We start from the raw sequence: 25,459 nt of genomic DNA on the forward strand, positions 1-25,459 counted from the left end.
CAGTTAGGTTCCCACTAGCACTGCGTGCTCTGTATGCTACTACTGCGTGCTCTGTATGCTACTACCTTTGCTGTTGCAGTTGCAGAGTTAGGGGTCATAATGAATGTCAAATGGAAATATAGGAGCAGCAAATTCATCTAGCTAGTATTTTGTATCATAGTATTCAGGACAATATTCTATCTCATGCCTAATTCATGAGGATGTACATATTTCTGAATTTTTTGGAGGATTCCTTTGTTAGCTAGCTCTAGTCATGTCTCAGTTGATAGACTAAATGAACACAGGGCACATAATGGATGTTTAATAACAGACTAATTGACCAATAGCCCAGTCTTATTATGCAATAAAGACCCCATCCTCAACTAAATCATAAAATGTTTTTTTTTATTGTAGAAGTGATCTGCTATTAGCTAAGATCTGTACAACTGCTTATGTGCCAATTTTCAACAAGAAACTGCGCACAGATTCCAGTATATGTACTATGTGAACGATTGTTTGGACCTGCTTGCATTATTTAGATAATCTTCGTTCCTATTACGAGAAGGAGATTTATCCTCCTGTCCCAAGCCGACCCCTTTCCAGTTGCTTTTATTGATTTGTGTACAGAGGATAAAGGATGGCCATGATGGATTGTGAGCGGAGGAGTCAGGAAAACTGAAATTCTCATAATTCCTCCCTCATCTGTTGTCAGTCCCTCCTTCTATCGACTGCTTCATTTGTTCTTTTTATTTCAATTTTTTTAGATGAGATGAGGTTTTATTTGTGTAAGCTACATTAGCAGCATATCTCATTCAGTTCATCTTCAGTCATTACTTTATCTTGGTCAGGGAGGTGGTGGACCTGGATAGAGGCTGGAATACACCCTGGACACCAGTCCATCACAGAGCAATCACACACACACACACACACACACCAAGAGCATTTCTGAGCAGTCAATCCAACTAATCCATTTTTTAGACAGAGCAGAAAGACAAACTCAGCACACAGGCCACAAACACGTGTCTGTTATAGTCATATGTTCTTTTTAACTGGGGTGGTGTGGAAAAGCAAAACACAACAGAGAACTTGAGGTAGGAGGTAAAATACATCACCCGCAGGTCACAGACCTTGTTTTGTTCAATCAATCATTTTTTTTGAGAACTGGCCATCAGGAGCCCAGCCACAGTGGTCAAACTAAAAGCCCTCTCAGCCTAATTTTAACCAAGTACTCACGGACCAGCACTCAGCAGTAGCTACCACTACTAGTGCTAGTTTGTAGCCATTATGACATACACTATATGTGTGCGAAAAGTATGTGGACCCCTCACCATGACATGCACTTATTCAACATCCTATTCCAAATGCACTGCATTAATATAGAGTGCAGTGGGGTTGAGGTCAGGGCTCTGTGCAGGACACTCAAGTTCCTCAGTCCAAACTTGAAAAACCTTGTTTTCATGGAGCTTTGTGCACGGGGCATTGTTATGCTGGAACAAGTTTGGGCCTCTTAGTTCCAGGGAAGAGAATATGGGGTAATAGTCATATAAATGCATTTGGCCATGTTGTGTATCTAGTCAAACAGAGCAAAAAAAAAAAAAAAATACCACTGCTAAATATCTGTTCTACATATGCAGTCACGGGCTATTGTTTCTTGTTTTGGACACCATAATGCTAACACCAAGATGATATGCATTACCACCAGTATGTAACAGACAACTGTGTAAGTGTGCTTTACTTTGTGTGACGGAGACATCAATAAGGTAAGATAACTAGGATACATGGTGGACAAATGAAGCAGGGGTGGACAAATAAGCCATTTTATAGCTAGCCGACTGGCCATTGCGGTGTCTAGTCCCATGGTTTGTTTTTCTGAAAACCTAACAGACTAGACTTAAATCATGTCTATACCCACTTTATTCCTAATTAGGGTCACGGGGATCTGCTGGAGCCTATCCCAGCACACATTGGGCAAAAGGCAGGGGTGCACCCTGGACAGGTCACCAGTCCATGACAGGGCCACACATATAGACAGACAACCACACACACACTCATGGACAATTTAGAATTATCAATCAACCTAATGGACTGTGGGAGGAAACCAAAGTACCCAGAGTAAACTCACGCAGGCACAGAGAGAACATGCAAACTCCACACAGAAAGGCCCTGCCTGTTTGAACCCGGGATTCAAACCCAGGACCTTCTTGCTGTGAGGCAACAGTGCCAAGCCTATTAGTTACAATCTAATAACTAACATATGGTGAGCTAGTTAGCTAGTTAAGTGAGTTAACACAGACAAAAGACAAGGACAATTAGGTAAACTATGATTAAGACTAATCAGGTTAAGTGAAAGACATGGAGAGAAACAGATACCTTTGAATTAGAGGTGGACTCCAGAAAGCAGAGTCGGTTCCCGAAGCCCTCGGCAGCCAGACAGAGCTTCTGCTGCTCCTTATGCAGTGTAGCAGAACACTGTAACACCACCTCATCATCCTAAAGAAAGAAAACACACACACACACACAATTACACCTGTCAGCCTTATAAATGCAGAGGTTAAGCAGTGACATTTCTCATGCCTTTCATTGTATCATCATCAGTGTCAAGCAAAACTGTAAACAGCAAATAACAAAAAAGCAAATAACTATTTTTCTCTGTCCATGACAGATGCAGTAATTTAATCAGTGACTCATGACTCAAGTCTTAATCTACAATGAATTCAGACACCAGCTTAAAGTAATTTTATCAAAACTAAAAAATATAGAAAGGTAATATAAAGATTTAAAATTGACGCTGCGATAAAATTACGCCATAAAATGCTTTTCTGAAATATCACGATCTTTATCTTAATACATTATTACATTAAAAATGATTTAATGATAAAAACTGTGTTGTAATAATGTGAATACTCAAACTTTACAACAATTAAATATTTAAAGGTTTTTACATTTTTTTTTCACCCTTTTAGTCTCAATACTAAGGTTCTTTTATTAAAAAATATAAATCTGGTAGACAAATATAAATCAGAAAGCGTTCTTCTTTTTTCATGCAACGCTACAGGCAATTTCTGCATTTGAGAATACTGACATTATTTATTTATCATATCACCTACACCTATTAAACCAGCAGTTTAGTGTTACTTCCAGGCATTTGTAAAAGTCTACAATTAACTTTTTTAAGGCAAAATGATCTTTTCTCTCAATCAATTAATAATTTTTCCCCATGTATTCATCCATCCATTGTCTTTACCTGCTTATTCCTAATTAGGGTCACAGGGGTCTGCTGGAGCCTATCCCTGCACACATTGGGTGAAAGGCAGGGGTACACCCTGGACAGGTCACCAGTCCATCACAGGGTCACATATAGACAGACAACCACACACACTCCCAGGCAATTTAGAATTACCAATCAATCTGATGTACATGTTTTTGGACTTTGGGAGGAAACCAGGGTACCCAGAGTAAACCCACGCAGGCACAGGGAGAACATGCAAACTCCGTGCAAAGTCCTGAACCCAGGACTTGAACCCAGGACCTTCTTGCTGTAAGGCAACAGGGCTAACCACTAAGCCACCATGCCCCCACCCCACATATTCACAAACAAAAAAATACTACACTGAAAAACATCTAAAGAATCTCTGAAGAATGAATCAACTTTCACATGAGTTCAATTTCACACTAAATGCAGTCTGGCCTTTAAATGCATTGACCACAAAACTGACCAATTTGTCACTTCTAGGCAACATCAATCATTCAACAACATAAATTAGGGGCGGTGGTGGCTCGAGTGGTTAAGGCTCTGGGTCGTTGACCGAAAGATCAGGGGTTCAAGTTGCCACTGTTGGGCCCTTGAGCAAGGCCCTTAACCCTTTCTGCTTCAGGGGCACTGTATCATGGCTGACCCTGCACTCTGACCCTAACCTCCAAGGATGGGATATGTGAAGAAAGAATTTCACTGTGCTGTAATGTATATGTGACAAATAAAGGCTACTTCTAAATCTAGGGTAAAAATGTTTAAACACAATTTGATGACAACACAGTCACTAAACCTCAACAAAATGAGAAACTTTTAAAATATTAACCAGTGGAGTGCGCACACACACACACACACACACAGAGAGACAACTGTGCTTCCAGATGTTCGCTGTTTAAGGCAAACAGATTTACTACTGACGGAGACAAACTGCATATAAAGGTCAAGATGCAAAGCAGATTATTATTTAGGCCTATTTGAAAAATATAGAACACACACACACACACACACACAATATCTTTCAGTAAAGGCAATGGTATCTTGTGTTTGAGTATTCAAACCATGTCACAGGTTCTCAGCCTTGGGCTCAGTGTAGATGTGAATTAGGCTGCAGCAGATTTTAATATCATTTATTGAATATTAATTTTTATTCCCGTTACACCAGACACAGACATGTTGCCATTTAAAATAAAAATAATTATATTTTACCACAGCATATTCATGTTTTCTACAAATATTTTTAATCTAATTAATCTGAATAAGATGGGAGTTCAGTAAAAGGTGAAAAAAAATCTCACTGGATTAATTAAGTGTGTGTGTGTGTGTCTGTGTTTATAATATTTACACATATACTATATTATTAGATTACAAATCTATTAGATTATATTTACTAATCCAGCACAAGGCTGCAATGCTTTTGGGCCCGTGTCAACTGCCAGTGTTTTTATTTACAATTTTTTAAAAAGTAAAAACATTTGTATGTCTTCCTGCTTTCATAAATCCATTGGCTTTCATTTTGCTTCGTTGGCTTTACATTTTGAAACACGGGTCAATGATATCTGGCAGGAAAATAATGACTGATTAAGAATGAGCGCCAGTGCAAGCATCTCTAAAGATTTACACCTCTCATACCATAGAGCATTATTAGTTGCTAAATCACCCAGGGACACGTTTCAGTGTGACCTCTGACCTACTGACAAGAAATCAGGCCACATTGTGTGTGTGTGTGTATACGCGTATGTGGTCTTCCTTCTCTCACTCAGCAACTTCAGACTGGAATCACATCTGTATTTTCTTTCTAAAATCCTGGAATGCACTGCCTACACTAATCAACTGTCTCTTTATCTGTCACAAAACAAGCTCCAAAATCGCAATCGTTCGGCTTCAGAGCAGCACAGAAACTGCTACATCAGTCAGAAACTGTCATCAGTCCTAAGACTCTCTTGTCTATCCTTGCGAGTCTTGGAATTCATGGCACAGCATGGTAATGGTTTGCTTCCAACCTGGAGGGTCGGTCATGTGAGGTAACCATAGACTTCCTCTCACACTGATAATCTGAAACGCTTATACTGATTTGTTCTTTACAACCTTTGTCTATTTCTATCCTCACAGGCACTCAGGTGCTTGTCATTTCGAGACTGGACTACTGCACCTCTCTATAGGTAGCTCTGCCTTTAAGCACCATTCATCGTCTGTAGCTGATACAGAATGCAGCAGTTCTCCCACACCATCCCATAGCTGTGATCGCTCCACTGACTTCCTGTAGCTGCCTGCATCGCATTTAAAACACTGATGCAGGTCTGCAAAGCCAAAAACAGACATGAACCAATCTACCTCAAAGCATTTATCACACTCTGCATTGCAACACACTTCCACTGATCCTTTAGCATTGCTCGACTAGTCCCATCATCTCTCAGGGTATGAGGAAGGCAAGAAGCAAGACTCCCTGTTCTGGATCCTGGCTGGTGGAATGAACCTGGTAGTGAAACATCTATACAGCTGAGTCACTGCCGGTTTTCAAACATCTAAAGACCTACCTCTTCCTGACTGGATTTGAGTCAGTGAGGTACAGGAGGTCACTGAAACTGCTCTCCGTCATGGACAATCCGTCTCACACACTCTACAACACACTACCGGGTCAGCAGAACTCATTCTCCAAAAGACTCGTTCAGGTTAGTTATCACAGAGAATGTTACAGGAGGTCATTCATACCATTCACAATAACATTGTACAATAGTTCACCTGTGTGTGACAGGTGATAACACTCACACACTGCACTTCCTCAACCATTAACATCATTATATTCTAGACTCATATATACATGTATTATCTACTGCCAGTTTGCACATGTGTACTGTAATATAAATGCTCTCTAAGGATCTGACTTTTTTGTCCAGCATATTCCACAGATGCTGGATTGGATGGAGATTTGGGGAATTTGGAGGCTGAGTCAACACCTCAAACTCGTTGTTGAGCTCATCAAACCATTCCTGAACTATTTTTTCTTTGTGGCACGGTGCATTATCCTGCTGAAAGAGGACACAGCCATGGAATACCATTTCCGTGAAAGAGTGTACATGGTCTGCAACATTGCTTAGGTAGGTGGTACATATCAAAGTAACATCTACATGGATGGTAGGACCGAAGGTTTACCAGCAGAACATTGCCCAAAGCATGACACAGCCTCTCGCCAGCTTGCCTTCTTCCCATGTGCCATGTGTTCCCCAGGTAGGCGATGCACATGCACCAGGCCATCCATGTTATATAAAAGAAAATGTGATTCATCAGACCAGCCAACCTTCTTCCATTGCTCTGTGGTCCAGTTCTGATGCTCATGTGCCCATTGTTGGTGCTTTCGGTGGTGCACAGGGGTCAGCATGGGCACCCTGACTGGTCTGCAGCTATGCAGCCCCATATACAACAAACCACGATGCACGGTGTATTCTGACACCTTTCTACCAGAACCAGCATTAACTTCTTCAGCAATTTGAGCAACAGTAGCTCGTCTGTTGGATCGGATCACACGAGCCAGCCTACGCTCCCCATGTGCATCAATGAGCCCTGGTTGCCCATGACTCTGTTGCCGGTTCACCGCCTTTCCTTCCTTGGACTACTTTTGATAGATACTGACTACTGCAGACCAGGAACACCCCACAAGAGCTGCAGTTTTGGAGATGCTATCTATCTATCTATCTATCTATCTATCTATCTATCTATCTATCTATCTATCTTCCTGAAGTTAATTTACGAAAAAGTGTTGTCTGTTTGCTTTTCTTACTAAAACTACCCCCAAAAGATTTTTTTAGACTGGTTGAGATACTTTATCCGTGACCTAGTGAACCAGTACTGATAGAGACTTCAAAGCACTTCTGCAAGTCACTCTGGATAAGTGCATCTGCCAAATGTCTGAAATGTAAATGTTAAGCTTGAGTTATACTTCAGAGTCTGTGTATGAATCCGTGAGGCTGTAGGTGGCCCCTGTGCCAGCCATCATACTTGGGCTTTTTTTTCAGCTTTTACCCCAAAGAAAAACATCAAAGAGGTATGGACATAGCTATAGAGTTATACAACCCTACATAAATAAAATATAGTTATGAGTGAGCGTGCATTTTTGCCCATGCTGACGTGAGTAGCTTCAACTCGACACCTCTCTCTCTCTCTCTCTCTCTCTCTCTCTCTCTCTCTCTCGACTCGCTGCACATCAGCACTTTCCAGATGCTTTATGCTCATATTAGCGCTGCATCAAAGTGATGCCAGGTTTGCGGCCAGATTAAATCATTATACCGGTAAAGCCCTCGATGAAATCCTTGGGAAGAAAGATCACCATGTCTCATCATGACCGGACACACTCACCCACTTCCAGCAATCAGCAATCAACACTAGCTGATGTACAGCAGCGTCGATGTGCAATATGCCCTGTTAGCATTTTGAAACTGTGTGCATGAGTCTCTGTGTGCCGAAATTACCCATAACCCCACTGTCTGTGTCATTATGCAAACATGCTTCATCACAAGAGAAAGAGATGCATAGTACACATTCACATTTTTGGTACATAACATGATATTTACAGTTTACAAGTAAAGTGAAAGCGATCAAATTAAATAAATTGAATATTATAAATAAAAAAATTATAATTATTAAAATAAATATTATAAATATAAATTATAATTATTATAATAAATATTTTTTAAATATTTTAAATAAATTAAAATTAATATTTTACTTAATAAATTAAGTAAAATATTTTAGAATAAAAGCATTTTTGAATATCAATTTGTAAAGATTCAGTACTCTTACAAATAGCATGATAATAATATTATTATTGTCATTTTACCGATCCCTATTTTTGATAAGGCTCACAAACAGTAAATGTTCCTTTTTTCTTTGTTTAATTAATCTAGTTACTTGTTTGAAGCTGCTTTCTTCTTTTAATTAAATGTTATGAAGCTGTTTTATATCTAACAAAAGCCTTGAATCATGTAGTAGCCAATAGATCACACGAAACTATACACAGTCTTCCTCAGATTGTCACAAAGAGAAGCTTAACATTGAAATTTCCGTCAATAACTACAGTGTCACAAAAGGGTCATTTTATAGTTTTTAGTGACGTCGCTAAGGTCTATTTTTAACCACAACAAAAAAGAGCAAACATGCTGAGCACACAGAGCAGTGAGTGTGTGGTGAACGTTTTAAAAAGCACACAAAAGGCCTGTTTAGCGAAAGGCTGCGACGATACTTCCCCCTTTCATGTATGTATGGTGTAATATTAAAAGAGCTGAGTGAGCACACCCACAGTGGGACTCTCACTTGGTTGATTAGAAAATTACTTTCCAGAGATGGTACAAGAACACACACACACACACACAGCTCTCTATCTGTAGAAACTGTAGTGTAGATCACATTTATGATCCACAGCTCCAGCATTTAGACAACACCCGCTGCAGCATATACTTAATCACTACTGCCTCACCTCTCTCTCTCTCTCTCTCTCTCTCTCTCTCTCTCTGCAGCAGTGGGTGTGTGTGTACACGTTTGTGTGTGTGTGAGACGGTCTGAGCAGCTTGTGTAATTACGAGGGCGATACGGCCCATCATCCCTGGCAGGCCTCCAGATCTTCTCCGTAAGGAAATCCCTGCTTGTGTCCCCCCGTAAACCATCAAGAGACACTGCAATGATTCAGCCAGAGCAGAGCGGGGGTTGTATGAATGTGTATGAGTGTGTGTGTGTGTGTGTGTGTGGGGGAGACATTGCATCAGTGCGGGGTGTGATTTAAGACAGCCTGCAACCGCCCTTTCTTTACAAACCATCAAACTCACACTGTCCTCCTCTAACCACATAATCACCCAGAGAGAGAGAGAGAGAGAGTGAGAGAGAGAGAAAGAGAGAGAGAGAGAGAGAGAGAGAGGGAGAGAGAGAGAAATGAGACTGAGAGAGCTGCTTTTGTGTCTATACACATCAACACACATAACAAAATATGAGCATAGGATTTTTTGCAGACTTTTCCCCTTCTCTCTCTCTCTCTCTCTCTCTCTCTCTCTCTCTCGGTATATAGAAAGTAAAGACATTGAGATTCCAGTTGGGAATCCAGCAGAGTTAATGGTTTGACATAAATTACAGAAATATGACATTAGCTTCTGCTTTATCTCTCTCTCTCTCTCTTAATAGAAGAAGTGTTTAGGAGCAGGTGACAGTTACTTATTTATTTATTATTTAAGGAAAAAGGAATGTTTTCATAGTAGTTCTTTAGCATGTATTGTATACGGTCAGTCATTAATCTTCAGGAAGCTTGTTGTCCTGGTTCGGGGCTGTGGCACCATACAAACTCGTATTCACACCTAGGGGGCAATTTGTCTTATCTAAATCACCTGCTGACGTGTGTAAGGGAGTGGGTGGGAAACAGAGAGCCCAGAGAAAACCTGCATAGACATAGGGGAAACATGGCAAACTACACTGAGACAGCGACCTGAGCTCAGCATCAAACGTTTATACTGTCAAGTGTTTATAGAGTCACTTGACAGTACATGGCAAGAATGACTGCTGTCAAAACTAAACACAATATAAGTCTCTAGATATTAGTCTTCAGATCAGTCGCACAGTCCTCCCGTCTCTCACACAACTCCATATATCTAACAGAACCCTAGCTCCACTTGTTATAGTGTGTGTAAATACGGTGTCCTCATCTCAGTCAGTCCACACCGGCTGTGTCTCAACTGAATCTTCATAGCAAGTACTAGCTGAAGCAAAAGCAACCCTACACTTCAAATTTAACCTGTTTTCCCAGATCAGGATTTCAACCAGTTAAGACACAACAAATTAATTTTGCTTTTAGACATATTGCCTGTTTAGTAATTAATGAAATAAACCTAGGGCAGCATGGTGGCTTTGTGGCTAGCACTGTTGCCTCACAGCAAGAAGGTCCTGGGTTCGAACAGGTAGGGGCCTTTCTGTGTGGAGTTTGCATGTTCTCCCCATGCCTGCGTGGGTTTACTCTGGGTACTCCGGTGTCCTCCCACAGTCCAAAAACATGTACATTAGGTTGATTGGTAATTCTAAATTGCCCCTAGGAGTGAGTGTGTGTGATTGTCTGTCTATATGTGGCCCTGTGATGGACTGGCGACCTGTCCAGAGTGTACCCCTGCCTTTTGCCCCATGTGTGCTGGGATAGGCTCCAGCAGACCCTAATTAGGAATAAAGCGGGTATAGACAATGGATGGATGGAAATAAACCTAGCTTAAGAGCTACCAGAATCACCTGATACAAACCACGTCCACCTCTCAGCCAAGCTATGCTATTAGTGCATCACAATTCACCCGCTTATACTACACACTAACAGTAAGTACTCTTTTTGGAAGGAAAACACATATACATATACTATATGTGCAAAGGTTTTAGGCAGGTGTGAAAAAATGCAGAAGTGTTAATAGTTTATTTTCACCAATTAACAAAATAGAAATAAATGAACAGAAGAGAAATCCAAATCAAATCGATATTTGGTGTGACCACCATTTGCCTGCAAAACAGCAGCCATTCTTTTAAAGGAACTTAGCAGGTAGGTTGTTCCTAACATCTTGAAGAACTAACCCCAGATCTTTGTGGATGTAGGCTGCCTCAAATCCTTCTGTATCTTCATGTAATCCCAGACAGACTCGATAATGATGAGATCAGGGCTCTGTGGGGGTCAAACCATCACTTCCAGGACTCCTTCTTCTTCTCTTCGCTGAAGATAGTTCTTACTGACATTGGCTGTATGTGTGAGTTTGTTGCCTTGCTTTAGAATAAATTTGGTACCAATCAGACCCCTCCCTGATGGAGAGGTATCTGTATGTATATCTCAGCATTGAGGACACCGTTAATCCTGACCAAATTATCAAATCCATTTGCAGAAACACAGCCCCAAACTGCAAGGAACCATCAGCATGCTTCACTGTTGCCTGCAGACTCTCATTACTGCTCTCCAGCCTTTCGGCAAACAATCTGCCTCCTGCTACAGCCAAGTATTTAAGATTTTGACTTATCAGTCTGGAGCACCTGCTGCCATTTTTCTGCACCCCAGTTCCTCTGTTTTCTGTAGTTTCCACATCGGAGGTATAGCTTTTTGCCTCCATTGAACACGACTTCTAGCCAGACTTCTCTAGACATTAAATGGGTGTACCTGGGTCCCACTGGTTTCCTCCAGTTCTTCGCTGATGGCACTGCTGGTTGTCGAAGGGAAGTAAGCATGATGTGTCTTTCATCTGCTGCATTAAGTTTTCTTGCAACCACTGCGTCTACAGTCCTCAACATTGCCTGTTTATTTGTACTTCTTCAAAATAGCTCGAACAGCTTGAATAGCTTGAAACCCCAGTCTACTTTGAAATCTTTGCTAGGCTGATGCAGTAGAACTACCGTGTGTCTTGTTGCTGTGTTGAGTCTTGCATTGGTGTATGACCTGTAACTTTAAACTGCCTTCCACAACCTCACCTTACAAGCAGAGTTTGGCTGTTCCTCACCCAGTTTTAAGACTCCTACACAGCTGTTTCAGTTTATGACTGTGTTTTATCCTACATATGAAATTGATGATCATTAGCATCTGCCTGCTATAACTGGTTGATCATACACCTGACTCTGATCCTACAAAATCCCTGACTTTGTGCAAGGGTAGAAAGTGTAAGAATTGATGCTGGTTTGAAGTCAAACGGTGATCATAGCAAATATTGACTTGATTTAGATTTTCTCTTTTGTTTGCTTATATGAAATTTAGTAAATTGATCAGAATAAACAATTAAAATATATATTTTTGAAAGCATTACTTTATACATTTCTTCACACTTGCCTAAAACTTTTGCACAGTGCTGTATAGCAAAAGACTATGTGAGTACTGGGACATACGAGACATACTAGTTATGCACACTGTCCCTATAAACAAACTTCTTGTTGCATTTCGGCTTTACATTATTCCGTATATATAGTATAATAAATACTAAATAATTTAATTTACCAGTCTCTTCATTTATTTTCCCACATTTTATTTATACCGCTATGAAATACATTCTCCTCCACCCTCATGCAAGGCCATGGATCCACAATTCAAAAATCTCCCAGATACTGTAGACCATCTGGTTACCTTTGGGATATTTATTTCAATACCATGATTTGGTACGGAGTAACTCTAAACTCAGATACTAATAAAGATGCATAGTAGGCAAATTGCAATGCAGTATCTGTCTCTTATTAATTCCACTCACATTACTCATGTCACTGTTAGTTTTTGTCCCTCAGTCTGTACCTCACATTGTTGTATAGGATTATAAATGTTGTTCTTTTGGATGCTCCCTATTCAGGGTCGCCCCATCGGATCATTTGGTCTGAATGTTTCGATTTTGTCACACATTTTACGGCGGATGCAAACCTCCCATTTAATCTGGGGCTTGGGACCAGCACTGAGAGCTAACTCTTCAGTTAACCCGTCAGGGAATCAAATCCAGAGGTCACTGGAATTTCTGCTTCATATGTCTATATGTCTAGCTAAGTTTAAAGACATATATTCATATATTTATATAGTAGCAACACTAAGATCCTAAGGATACCCAACAGTGTGTGTGTGTGTGTGTGTGGTATCTCTGATGTAGTGGAATGCCCGCTTGGATTTCAGCATCACACCTCTGCAGTGCTGTTGTGTGGGCAGGAAAGCCTCTAAACCCCTTTCTCTCTCTCTCTCTCTCTCTCTCTCTCTCTCTTTTTCTCTCCCTGTCACACACTCATATTGAAGTGTTTGCGATGCAGCAGCTGTCTGACCTTGACTCTGACTTATGCTGAGATGGAGATGGATTAGAAGAAATCTTCTCTCTCTAATCCCTCATTACATATTCTTGAGCAGCTTGTGCAGAGTTGCATGTATCCACCTGAAGAGTGCATAAGCATGCACAGGATCCCACAGATCCATCGAAATCATACGATTCCCATTAAAACAGTCACATATGTAATTGATCAGTACTGGTATGTAGTTGTTCTAGCTGTGTTAACCAGAGAAACTGTCTCTTTATTCTTATGTCATTGTGTGCTGTGAGAGAGCAGTCACTGCAGGACAGGTTCTCTCTATGTGTGTGTGTGTGTGTGTGTGTTATTGTGATGTAAACCCATGGCACGACAGCGGTGTGCAGTGCTGAAATGCCGAGCAGCGGCATCACAGGCTGTGTGGTAGCACACTGTAGCACAGATCAGCATGCCTGTGTGTGCACTGGAGGCTTTCACACAGCAGTGCTCTTGATGGCTCGGAGTTTCTAAGAGGTGTGGAAATATACTCTTTTTCGTTTACGTGGCCATTTGAGTGCAAGGCTACATTTTGTAGTAAAAAAAATAGTGCTCAATAAACATTCAGAATACATATTTAAATATTCACAGTGTTTTTGAGCTATCAGATTTGCTTTCAAAAGAAGGACCTGCTGGTAGCTTTGCTAGTAAACATCTCTATTAAAGAGAAAAAGATTGGGCGAGTCCCGAAAATCACATACTTATGCACTATAGTCATTCTGTAGTATAAATAGTGCGAATAGTGTGTTCACAATAAAAAAAAAATCCAACAAGAAGAAACTCTGAATGCTTTACCCGATCGATGGTCGCAGCTTACATTGTGGAAAAGGGGCGGGGCTAGCCGGCATCGTTCGAGAAACCAATTCAAGTTAGCTGAGGACGCTCTGAGGACAAGACATTTTATTAATGGGTTTTAGATTAGCCCATATTCTGTGGTATATTTTTCAGCATTTGAAAAATTCTGTGTTTTATGCTAAAGCCAGCAGCATTGCATTACATGACCGGGGTGTCCAGGTTTGTGTCCAGGTTTGAGAGGATACCACTGTTCTAACACTGTTAGTGTACAGTAGTGTATAGTGTGTAGAATGTCAGACATTACAATCTCCATAACATCCACTCTTCTGTTCAGGCTTTGCAATAGATTTTCAGATTTCAGATGTGTGTGTTTTGCCCAGTCATTTGGTCTTTGCCGGGCCCTGTCGAGTCAGGCTGGGTGTGTGAGGCTGTTTGTGTGAGTACAGTCTGTCGAAATACACGTCAATCATCATAGAGCAGGGCAAGACAGACAACACGACCAGAGGCAGTACGGTCTTATCACATACACTGTTTAAGGGCAGAGCATTTTTCTTTTGGAGCGACAGCTCCTGTCACTCAGTGTCATCATTTCAGGAGCAGTTCTCCATGTGACATTCCAGACAATAGCATTGTTGATAAAAATACACAATTCTGTGTCTGTGTCCTGAGAATCCATATAACACCAAGTCCTCCAGGACCACATATACTAATTGGGTTGGATTGCATCTGGTTCTGCTTTATGTGTGTGTGTGTGTGTGTGTTTGGAGATGCAGAGAGACAGGGATCAGAAGCAGGCCCTATTTGTAATACACACCTACAGCAAAAAATCTGAAAGATGGATTGTTCACACACACACACACACACGTGTGCGCATACAAAATCTGTTACTTCCTGGAATGTGAAGGGACTGTACTGTCATGGTATTATTAAGTTCACACACACACACACACACACACACACAACTGTGTCCAGCGTCAGAGCAAAAGAGGTGTCTGTGTGCGACTACAGGAGCTAATCCTATTAAAGTAAGATGACATGACCTATTTGCTTACACATAAGAATGGAGATAGTAACACACTAATGAATGGGAGAGGAGAGGAGAGGAGAGGAGAGATTAATGATTCCCATCAAAAGCAAAGTAAAGCACATACTGCAATCACACACAATTTCATAAGAAAATTGGAGAGGAACAACAAACAAAAGTATGGATATGAATAACACATACTCTGTGTGTGTGTGTGTGTATCAGTGTCAGACAGTCGTGATTTAGGAGTCACAGTGATACTGAAGCCATTGATTATTCACTCTGTCAGTCACAGACACACTGATAGGACAGAAGCACAGTAAAGCTGTTCTGTTGCCATGTAAACTGTAACTGTACCAGGTTTTGTCTAGGTCCTTCACACCTCCCCCTGCATCACTGATAGACTGATGATGTGATCGGAAAATAAAACACTGATGACAGGGTAGAGGATTCTCAAGTATAGTCTTGAACACTACACAGCCTTTTGATTACCGTTCATGCTACAGGTCTTCACCGTCTTCACAGCAGGCTGCTGAGGTGCCTGTTTATAGCTGGTATAGCATCAGTGATAAGTTGTGGAGACATAAGCCAGACTGCATGAAATAAGAAATAAAACACAACATGCCACCATGTGGGGGTGTGATATAGACACTTTTTCTGTTAGTAAACATTGTGATGTTTTTTTTGTGGGCGGAGCTTAGGTGGAGGCAAAAGGATTTCCCTTACCGCTTTACAAGTTTTGTTAGTTTGTTTTTAAACAATGACTGGTCAAAATCCAAATTTATCTGACCATGTTAGGTCACTCACTGTCCAGGATCGCAAATGTTATCTGCAAAAATGAACTTTAACGGATGGAACCAGACAGTGGCGGGCCGTGCATTTCACACCTAGGCCTTCACTGGAGTCCTTCCTGGATTAATCCACCTCTATAGCATCATTATGACACCACGGCAATAGATTCTAATCAACCGTTAAATAACAAAGTAAAAAAGAAATTAGTCTACAGTATTTCACACCTCACAAGGAATTTTATTATGGTTACTTTTCTCAAAAAATACATTCCTGATGACGTATACAGCAAACTGCAATCTCCGGAGGACGCAGCATCCGAAATGAGACGCAGTGAATAAAGAAACACTGTATAACGGTGCGCTGTGTCACAGGCTATTGTAGCAAACATAAAATTACATTACATATAGGAAAAAAAAACACATTAACACAATTCAGTCTCACAAGTTTCCTTTCACTGCAGCAAAAAAAAAAAACAAACAACAAAAAAAAAAAACACAGTCCAGCCCAGAGATCTGGAATGACGACAAACTGAAAACCCAGAAAAAAAGAAAACCCAAAAGCATAAATGGTTCTTGAAAAAGCTTACCAACTATTTTTAAGAATCAAAAGGATTTTCTTGAAAAGTCCGCCTTGAAAATGCATTTGTAAGCAAGTCCGCGACCAAATCGATTTCTTCTCCTCTGTCAGCCATTGTGAGTTAAAATATAAATATATATATTTTATTTAGTTTGTGTGGTTTGCTGCCTCGGACTACTCCAATTATCCAATCAAAGGACAGGAAATTGCTGATGTAATCATATGCCTGCTAGATGGCCCCAGTGATGCCAACTCGAATGGAACCAACTTGGTTAATGGAACAGTTTCATTGCCACTTATTTTAAGCTACGGACGCCTGTACTATTAACTCTGAAGGCCGGGCAACACATGATGTCAGCCACTAGCTGAAATATGATTGGATAAATACTCTTATCATAAATGTACACTACTGGAAGCAGTGCATCCAAGAGAAAAGCTATGAAATGTAGAGAATAGACTATTGGGAATAATTTAACACACATTCATAGAAAAATATATTAAATATATTAAAATGCAAGTCAGTGATTCAGATCACTGCTGTTTAGGCCAGCAGAGAAGCCCTTGCTGGCCTGACGGTCCACCACTGGAACCAGATTGGCCGACCCGTACACGCTCACTTGATGGATGTACGATGTGACAGGATGACCACCGGTTGAGTGACCTGACATCTACATGTATCTGATAGAAAAACCGAGAACTTCTGGCAACTGTAGAATGACACAAACAGTTTCCTTTGTTTAGTTTTCGGTCATTAGCTACAAGTTAGCTAACATACACGCTAAAAGGTTAGCGTTACATGAGAAATCATTGAACTTGTACCCCAGTTTCTGATGATGTGGACATGCATAAGAAATATTTAGACACGTGAGCAAACTCTAATCCATACCAAGGAAAAACAGTAGTTTCTTTAACTCTATCTGACATGAAGTGTGCGCTGCAAATGCGAGCATTTTTGATGATAGTTTCTGTCCAGTCTGCTCGTTTTATTGCGTTTAAGCACAGCTCTGTTTTTTTGTCTGGCAGTGGCAGCAGGTATGTGATAAAACTTCAAATTGGAGCCGTTGATTCTGTCACTCAACAACACAACAAGATGACACTTGCGTTTCTTGTGTAGCCGACTCTGTACTGGTCTGCATCGGCCGCCTCTAGTTTTCCCTTTGTTTTGACTCCAGCTAGCGCTGTGATGTAATCGTGACATCGGCACAAAAAGGGTCTATAGGTTGATGTATGGTATTTTCAAATAACTGCACCGTCTGGAGTGTGATATTCTGCTTATACCACAGCGATTTGCCAATTAGTACAATGTATATGTTATTAATGAACATTGCATCACACAACTTAATATTTTATATAGAACTCTCTCAAAAAGAAATCACAAACTCCTCGGTCCTGAAGCTGATTTCCTCTGCTGGAAAACGTTATTAAGCTCTGTGTCCTATTACACCCAAGGCTCCTTCCATAAACTTTACAGAAGCGTTTCCTAACAAAATACTTTTCCACATGAGCAATTATACATTGGCTTTTTTTCTTTAATGTTTAATATTAGTTTTACGTGGAACCTCTGCCGTACAAGTCCCTGTGTGTGAGCTGTTGTTATAACAACAACATACTTGAATGAGTGCTTCGAGAAATAAATTGTTTATGTTACAGCCAGAACTGTCCGGAACTGCCAGGCTGTCGTACATAAATAATGCATGCCTTCAGACCATTCGAGAATTTGGAAATATACAGTCAAGATTTGAGAATTCAGGGGCACTGTGGTGTAAACATAACCATTAACTTTCACTTGGTGGAAAATTGCTGTGGAATAAGAGGAATAAACGACTTTGAGACATAATTCTAGCATGAAATAAGTGAAAGTCAATAGGGCATACACCGATCAGGCATAACATTACGACCTCATGCCTAATATTGTGTTGGATCTCCTTTTGCTGCCAAAACATCCCTTACCTGTCATGCACTGTGTATTCTGACACCTTTCTATCAGAACCAGCATTAACGTCTTCAGCAATTTGAGCAACAGTAGCTCGTCTGTTGGATCGGATCACACGGGCCAGCCTTCACTCCCTATGTGCATCAGTGAGCCTTGGCTGTCCATGACCCTGTCATCAGTTCACCAGTTCACCAGTTGTTCCTTCCTTGGACCACTTTTGATAGATACTGACCACTGCAGACCAGGAACACCCTACAAGAGCTGCAGTTTTGAAGATGCTCTGATCCAGTGGTCCCTTGTCAAACTCACTCAAATCCTTACACTTGCCCAATTTTCCTGCTTCTAACATCAACTTGGAGGACAAAATGTTCACTTGCTGCCGAATATATCCCACCCACTAACAGGTGCCATGATGAGGATGCCCTGATTTAAGTGTGGTTGAAGCGGGATGCCAGTGACACAGCTTTGCAATACCACATATGCTGTGTTACTGCTGTGGTGAAAACACTGTGGCATGATATCACCACATTTATCACAGAGCATCTGGGAGGACTGCCTTACACAGCCTGTACAACAGGGGTACCTTTTTGTATCTTTGATGGATATAATAGTGGAGTTCACAAAAGATAAAGAAGATCCTGTTAATAACCCTTTCTAGAGGCTTTGTTTTTTGCTCACTATTTTCACACTACTCCTCTCTCTCTCTCTCTCTCTCTCTCTCTCTCTCACACACACACACACACAAACGCACACTTTAAGCCATTATTCTGCAGACAATCCAATCAGCGTGGCTCAATGGAGCTCTGGACTAAAAGCCAAAACCTGACACACAACCTCAAAAATCCTAACAGGTTGTAATGGTGGGTAATGGACAGAGATCACCGTCTTCGGCTTCAGAGATATCGCACATGTTTTCACCTTCACCAGTGAATGACGCCTCATTCCAAATAACCCCTATACACACAAACACACTTCAACAACTGCTGAGAAAGGGGAATCATGGGGTGAAATATACTGCTGATACATGAAATATTATTGCTTAACAATGAGGCGGTGTTATAAAATGTAATAATAGCAACATTTTAGTAATTACTATACTATGCTATTTACTATTACTCTTTCAGGAATTCATTTTAGTTCACAATTACACAGTGTATAGAAAAAAAAGCTATACAGAGCTGTGTATCGTGGGTTAGGAATAAGCCTTATAGATTCTTATTTGTCAATATTAATAAGTTATTAAGGAGAGTTTATCCTTCTTCCTTTCTTCGAACTGATAAAATGCTTTAATATGTGCAGCTCTGCTCTAGAATAGCAGTCATTTATATCAATATATAAACAAACAGGACTACAAACAAATTTATATTGAACTGAATCAAACTGAACTGACTTGAACGGAATTGAAAATGAATTGACACTTAAATGCCCCCCGTCATTCTTACTGACTGCCACCTTTCTGCCCCACATGAAGCAAGATGGAGTTTGGAGATGAGGTTCTCGATATGAACCTGTGGAGGACTCTGATGAAATTACAGCCATTTCACAGCATTCATTTATTGTGTGTGTGTGTGTGTGTGTGTGCATGCGTTTGGGTGTGTGTGTGTGTATGCATGTGTGGCCTGTATTGAGTCAGAGCAGTGGGTGGTTTTCTGAGTGGGTGTGTGCTCGAAAGACAAATGATGCTGCAACCCTGAACCTCGGCCATAATCGAGTTATATAATGAAAGAGAGAGAGGGTGAGAGAGTACGAGAGATCAAGAGAGAGAGAGAGAGAGAGAGAGAGAGAGAGAGAGTACGAGAGAGAGAGAGAGAGAGAGAGAGAGAGAGAGAGAGAGAGAGAGAAAGAGGGTGAGAGAGTACGAGAGATCAAGAGAGGGAGAAAGAGAGAGAGAAAGAGAGAGAGAGAGAGATTAAGAGAGAGAGAGACAGAGAGAGAGAGAAAGAGACAAAGAGAGTACGAGAGATCGAGAGAGAGAGAGAGAGAGAGAAAGAGAGAGAGAGAGCAACAGAATGGCTTTCCTTGCTAAGGAATAAATTTGTTCTGCCAAGAAATCCTCCCCTGCTAACTCCAAACTCTCTCTCTCTCTCTCCCTCTCTCTCTCCACATTCATACGTACACAAGGTAGACTAATAAATAAATGATTCATAGGAACAATAATACTCTGAAATAAGAAAAAAAAAACAAAGACAAAAAGTGGTTGCTGTGTATAGTGAAACAGCACATCATTAATAATTTAGCTTTCTCCATCTGTGTGTATTAGTGTAGCAAACAAACACCCTTGCACTAGCATGCACTAGCAAATACGCACTAGTGTTTTCATTTTGGCCTCTTCATTAACCACAATTTCTCTGCTTTCTGTTTAATAAAGTGGGTGGGGCCTATTGAGACTGACTTAATAAACTTTACTATCCCCAGCCACAAGGTGGATGTACTTTGATCCGTTCAGAAAAAAGTTACTGATGGTAACTATAACTGGGAATTTTTATGGAACTCACCCAATAAACAGAGATTATAGGATTGTTTTCACAGAAAAAACTCTAAAAAAGGCCATGTTGCTATATGAAAATGAGAGCTGTTTCTATGGGGGATAATCTGACCTATCTAAATAAATCTATCTAAATATATAATGTATGTTATATTAGAGTATAAGGTGAGGTAATATCCTTAATATTGATTATCTATGTGTTTATTGAACCTGTTATTGAAAGTCCCAGAGACATAATACAAGCAGTAAACAAGATAAGATGAGTAAGATATAAGCTCATGTAAGGCTGCAATATATTTTACACCAGCAATTTCAATTAAATGCTCTCTTTTACAAACAGTGAGCCATGCCAAATTGAGTAGGCTGGAGGAGATAGCGTTATTATTATTTGATAAACATTTCATGGATGAAAATGAGGAATTCTAATTACGATAAAATAATCAAACGTAAAATACAAAATATGTGAATGAAAGCATATTATCCTGCATTACATGAACACATTACAGAGGCATTACCTGAATTGTGTGCACAATTATTTTTTGTGTCTCGTCACTGATTATTACTCTCAATGGTGTTTTTCCCTCAATTCTGTTGTTGTTCTAGTGTACAAAACCAGAAAACTTTGTCATCCCTGGGACTATGTTACTACTATTTACACTAACCAGGCATAACATTATGACCACATGCCAAAACAGCTGCCAAAACTGCCCTGACCCAACATGCACTGTGTATTCTGACACCTTTCTATCAGAACCAGCATTAACTTCTTCAGCAATCTGACCAACAGTAGCTCATCTGTTCTCTCCCCACGTGCATCAATAAGCCTTGGCTGTCCATGACCCTGGCACCAGTTCACCATTGTTTCTTCCTTGGACCACTTTTGATAGATTGGCCCTTCGTCAAACTCGCTCAAATCCTTACATTTGTCCATTTTTCTGCTTCTAACACATCGACGTTGAGGACAAAATGTTCACTTGCCGCCTAATATATCCCACCCACTAACAGGTACCATGATGAGGAGATCATCAGTCTTATTCACTTCACCTGTTAGTGGTCATAATGTTATGGCTGATCGGTGTATGCGGCAACATATTGTCAATAAAACCTCATTCTTGACATTTTTAAATTGTCTATTGCTTTTAAGTTACACTGTATTAGATTTGACAAACACTGAGGGTTTTCACATTTTCTATCGCCCAATTTGTCTTTCTGCCTTAAAGGAAAGTGCTTATGTTTAAACACATGCGTTTAGATGCTACTACACAGCACCTGTGGCCCACTGTATTCAGATTTGAATAAAATCCAGAGAAAATAAATCTCATCTGCACAGAAACCAGGCAAAAATGTATGAAATATACACCATATGGCATTTGTTTCCCGTCACTGGAACTAAGGGGTCCAAATCTGTTCCAGCATAACAATGCATCTTTGCACAGTGAAAGGTCCATGAAGACAAGGTTTGGATGGAAAGCGTGAATAGATTTGGAATGAACTATAACGCTGACTGCTCACTGGAGGCCTCCTCACCTGACATCAGTGCTGAACCCCACTAATGCTCTTGTAGCTAAATTAATGGACAAATCCCCAAAGGCAGGCATAAAAATCCAGGTTATTATATCAGCAATGGGGAAATTTAATTCAATTTTAATTGGATAGCGCTTTTAACAATTTGACATTTTCTCAAAGCAGCTTTACAGAAATACAAACATTTAGAATAGAAATAACAAAGTTGATTGAAAATGAAATTTATATTTATCTTTAATGAGCAAGCCTGAGGCAAAGGTGGAAAAGGAAAAACTCCCTGAGGAAGAAATGATATGAGGAAGAAACCTTTAGAGGAACCAGACTCAAAAAGAGAACCATTATTTTCATCTGGGTGACCGTGAAAAGAGTGATTATAAATAATGTCCTTTCTACAATTGTGTCTGTCTACAATTGTTGGTGAGTTTGGTGGCTTTCTTATGAAATCGGACAGTGTGGTTCATTCTGGAGCTAATGTGAAGTGAGGCCAAGCACAGCTGCCTTTACAGAGCCATTCATGCAGTCATTACTCAAACAACTAGAAGGACACATCACACTTAAGGTTATTTGCAGTACTTTTACTCTATCAGGGAAAAAATGGTATAGGGCAATCCTCTAACATTAATTTAAAAAGAAACAGTGGACAGCAGCATGCTTCCTGCCCTCTTCCAAAATATAGAAAACACCTCAAAATTTCAGAAGGAGATTCAGCCAATGGCTAAACACTTATAATACAGAGTCTGACTGAGAACAATGCTGCCTGCGTCTGTGAGCAGAGTGAAAACCTCTGTAGGGGAACCTTTTACAGCCGTGTGTGTGTGTGTGTGTGTGTGCACATGTATTTACATGAAGCTAAATGAATTATTCGCAAATAAAATGCTATAAAATGGTGAACAAAACTGTTTTCATACAGAGGAAGGAACTTTAACTTATACACTCCATTCCGGAGCTGACTGAGTGGGTGTGTGAGAGAGTGAGTGAGAGTGAGTGTGTGAGTGAGTGAGTGAGTGAGTGAGTGTGTGAGTGAGTGTGTGAGAGAGTGTGTGAGTGAGTGAGTGAGTGAGTGTGTGAGTGAGTGAGTGTGTGAGAGAGTGTGTGAGAGAGTGAGTGAGAGTGAGTGAGTGAGTGTGTGAGAGAGTGTGTGAGTGAGTGAGTGAGTGAGTGTGTGAGAGAGTGAGTGAGAGAGTGAATGAGAGAGTGAGTGTGTGAGAGAGTGTGTGAGTGAGTGAGTGAGTGTGTGAGTGAGTGAGTGAGTGAGAGTGAGTGTGTGAGTGAGTGAGTGAGTGAGTGAGTGTGTGAGAGAGTGTGTGAGAGAGTGAGTGAGAGTGAGTGTGTGAGTGAGTGAGTGAGTGTGTGAGAGAGTGTGTGAGTGAGTGAGTGAGTGAGTGTGTGAGAGAGTGTGTGAGAGAGTGTGTGAGAGTGAGTGAGTGAGTGTGTGAGAGAGTGAGTGAGTGAGTGAGTGAGTGAGTGAGAGTGTGAGTGTGTGAGAGAGTGAGTGGTGAGTGTGTGAGAGAGTGAGTGACTGAGTGAGTGAGTGAGTGTGTGAGAGTGTGAGTGAGTGTGTGAGAGAGTGAGAGAGTGAGTGAGTGTGTGAGTGAGTGAGTGTGTGAGAGAGTGAGTGTGTGAGTGAGTGAGTGTGTGAGAGAGTGAGTGAGTGAGTGTGAGAGAGTGAGTGTGTGAGTGAGTGAGTGAGTGTGTGAGAGAGTGAGTGAGTGAGTGTGAGAGAGTGAGTGTGTGAGTGAGTGAGTGAGTGTGTGAGAGAGTGAGTGAGTGAGTGAGTGTGTGAGAGAGTGAGTGTGTGAGAGAGTGTGTGAGAGAGTGAGTGAGTGAGTGAGCGAGTGAGTGTGTGAGAGAGTGTGTGAGAGAGTGAGTGAGAGAGTGAGAGAGTGAGTGAGTGAGTGTGTGAGAGAGTGAGTGAGTGAGAGAGTGAGTGAGAGAGTGAGTGAGAGTGTGAGAGAGTGAGTGAGTGAGTGTGTGAGAGAGTGAGTGTGTGAGAGAGTGAGTGAGTGAGTGTGTGAGAGAGTGAGTGTGTGAGTGAGTGAGAGAGTGAGTGAGTGAGAGAGTGAGTGAGAGTGTGAGAGAGTGAGTGAGTGAGTGTGTGAGAGAGTGAGTGTGTGAGGGAGTGAGTGTGTGAGTGAGTGAGTGAGTGAGTGAATGAGGGAGTGAGTGTGTGAGTGAGTGAGTGAGTGAGGGAGTGAGTGTGTGAGTGAGTGAGTGAGTGTGTGAGAGAGTGTGTGAGTGAGTGAGTGAGTGTGTGAGAGAGTGTGTGAGTGAGTGAGTGAGTGAGAGAGTGAGTGAGAGTGTGAGTGAGTGAGTGAGTGTGTGAGAGAGTGAGTGTGTGAGTGAGTGAGAGAGTGAGTGAGAGTGTGAGAGAGTGAGTGAGTGAGTGTGTGAGAGAGTGAGTGTGTGAGAGAGTGAGTGTGTGAGTGAGTGAGTGAGTGTGTGAGAGAGTGAGTGTGTGAGAGAGTGAGTGAGTGAGTGTGTGAGAGTGTGTGAGAGAGTGAGTGAGTGAGTGAGTGAGAGAGTGTGTGAGTGAGTGAGTGAGTGAGTGTGTGAGAGAGTGAGTGAGAGAGTGAGTGAGTGGGTGTGTGAGAGAGTGAGTGAGTGAGAGAGTGAGTGAGAGTGAGAGAGTGAGTGTGTGAGAGAGTGTGTGAGTGAGTGAGTGAGGGTGTGAGAGAGTGTGTGAGTGAGTGAGTGAGTGAGTGTGTGAGAGAGTGAGTGAGTGAGTGTGTGAGTGAGTGTGTGAGAGTGTGAGTGAGTGAGTGTGTGAGTGTGAGTGAGTGAGTGTGTGAGAGAGTGAGTGAGTGAGTGAGTGTGTGAGAGAGTGAGTGAGAGTGTGAGTGAGTGAGTGAGTGAGTGTGTGAGAGAGTGAGTGAGTGAGTGAGTGAGTGTGTGAGAGTGTGAGTGAGTGAGTGAGTGAGTGTGTGAGAGAGTGAGTGAGTGAGTGAGTGAGTGAGTGTGTGAGAGTGTGAGTGAGTGAGTGTGTGAGAGAGTGAGTGTGTGAGTGTGTGAGTGAGTGAGTGAGTGAGTGTGTGAGTGAGTGAGTGGGTGTGTGAGAGAGTGAGTGAGTGAGAGAGTGAGTGAGAGTGAGAGAGTGAGTGAGTGAGAGAGTGAGAGAGTGAGTGAGTGAGTGTGTGAGAGAGTGAGTGTGTGAGAGAGTGAGTGAGTGAGAGAGTGAGTGAGAGTGTGAGAGAGTGAGTGAGTGAGTGTGTGAGAGAGTGAGTGTGTGAGTGTGTGAGTGAGTGAGTGAGTGAGTGTGTGAGAGAGTGAGTGTGTGAGTGAGTGAGAGAGTGAGTGTGTGAGAGAGTGAGTGAGTGA

At 41.3% G+C, this 25,459-nt stretch overlaps 1 protein-coding gene across 22 annotated transcripts in view; it reads right to left on the minus strand.

The window, feature by feature from the left end:
• Nucleotides 1–25,459, minus strand: part of ryr2a (ryanodine receptor 2a (cardiac)) — a 170,352-nt gene that overhangs the window by 109,964 nt on the left and 34,929 nt on the right. For all 22 annotated transcript variants that reach the window (XM_058406215.1, XM_058406216.1, XM_058406204.1 and 19 more), the window contains exon 2: nt 2,350–2,469. In XM_058406215.1, the coding sequence (XP_058262198.1) occupies nt 2,350–2,469 (120 nt within the window). The remainder of the gene's footprint in view (nt 1–2,349; nt 2,470–25,459) is intronic.

Source organism: Hemibagrus wyckioides, linkage group LG13 (genome assembly GCF_019097595.1).
Source record: "Hemibagrus wyckioides isolate EC202008001 linkage group LG13, SWU_Hwy_1.0, whole genome shotgun sequence".
NCBI classification, from domain to species: domain Eukaryota; kingdom Metazoa; phylum Chordata; class Actinopteri; order Siluriformes; family Bagridae; genus Hemibagrus; species Hemibagrus wyckioides.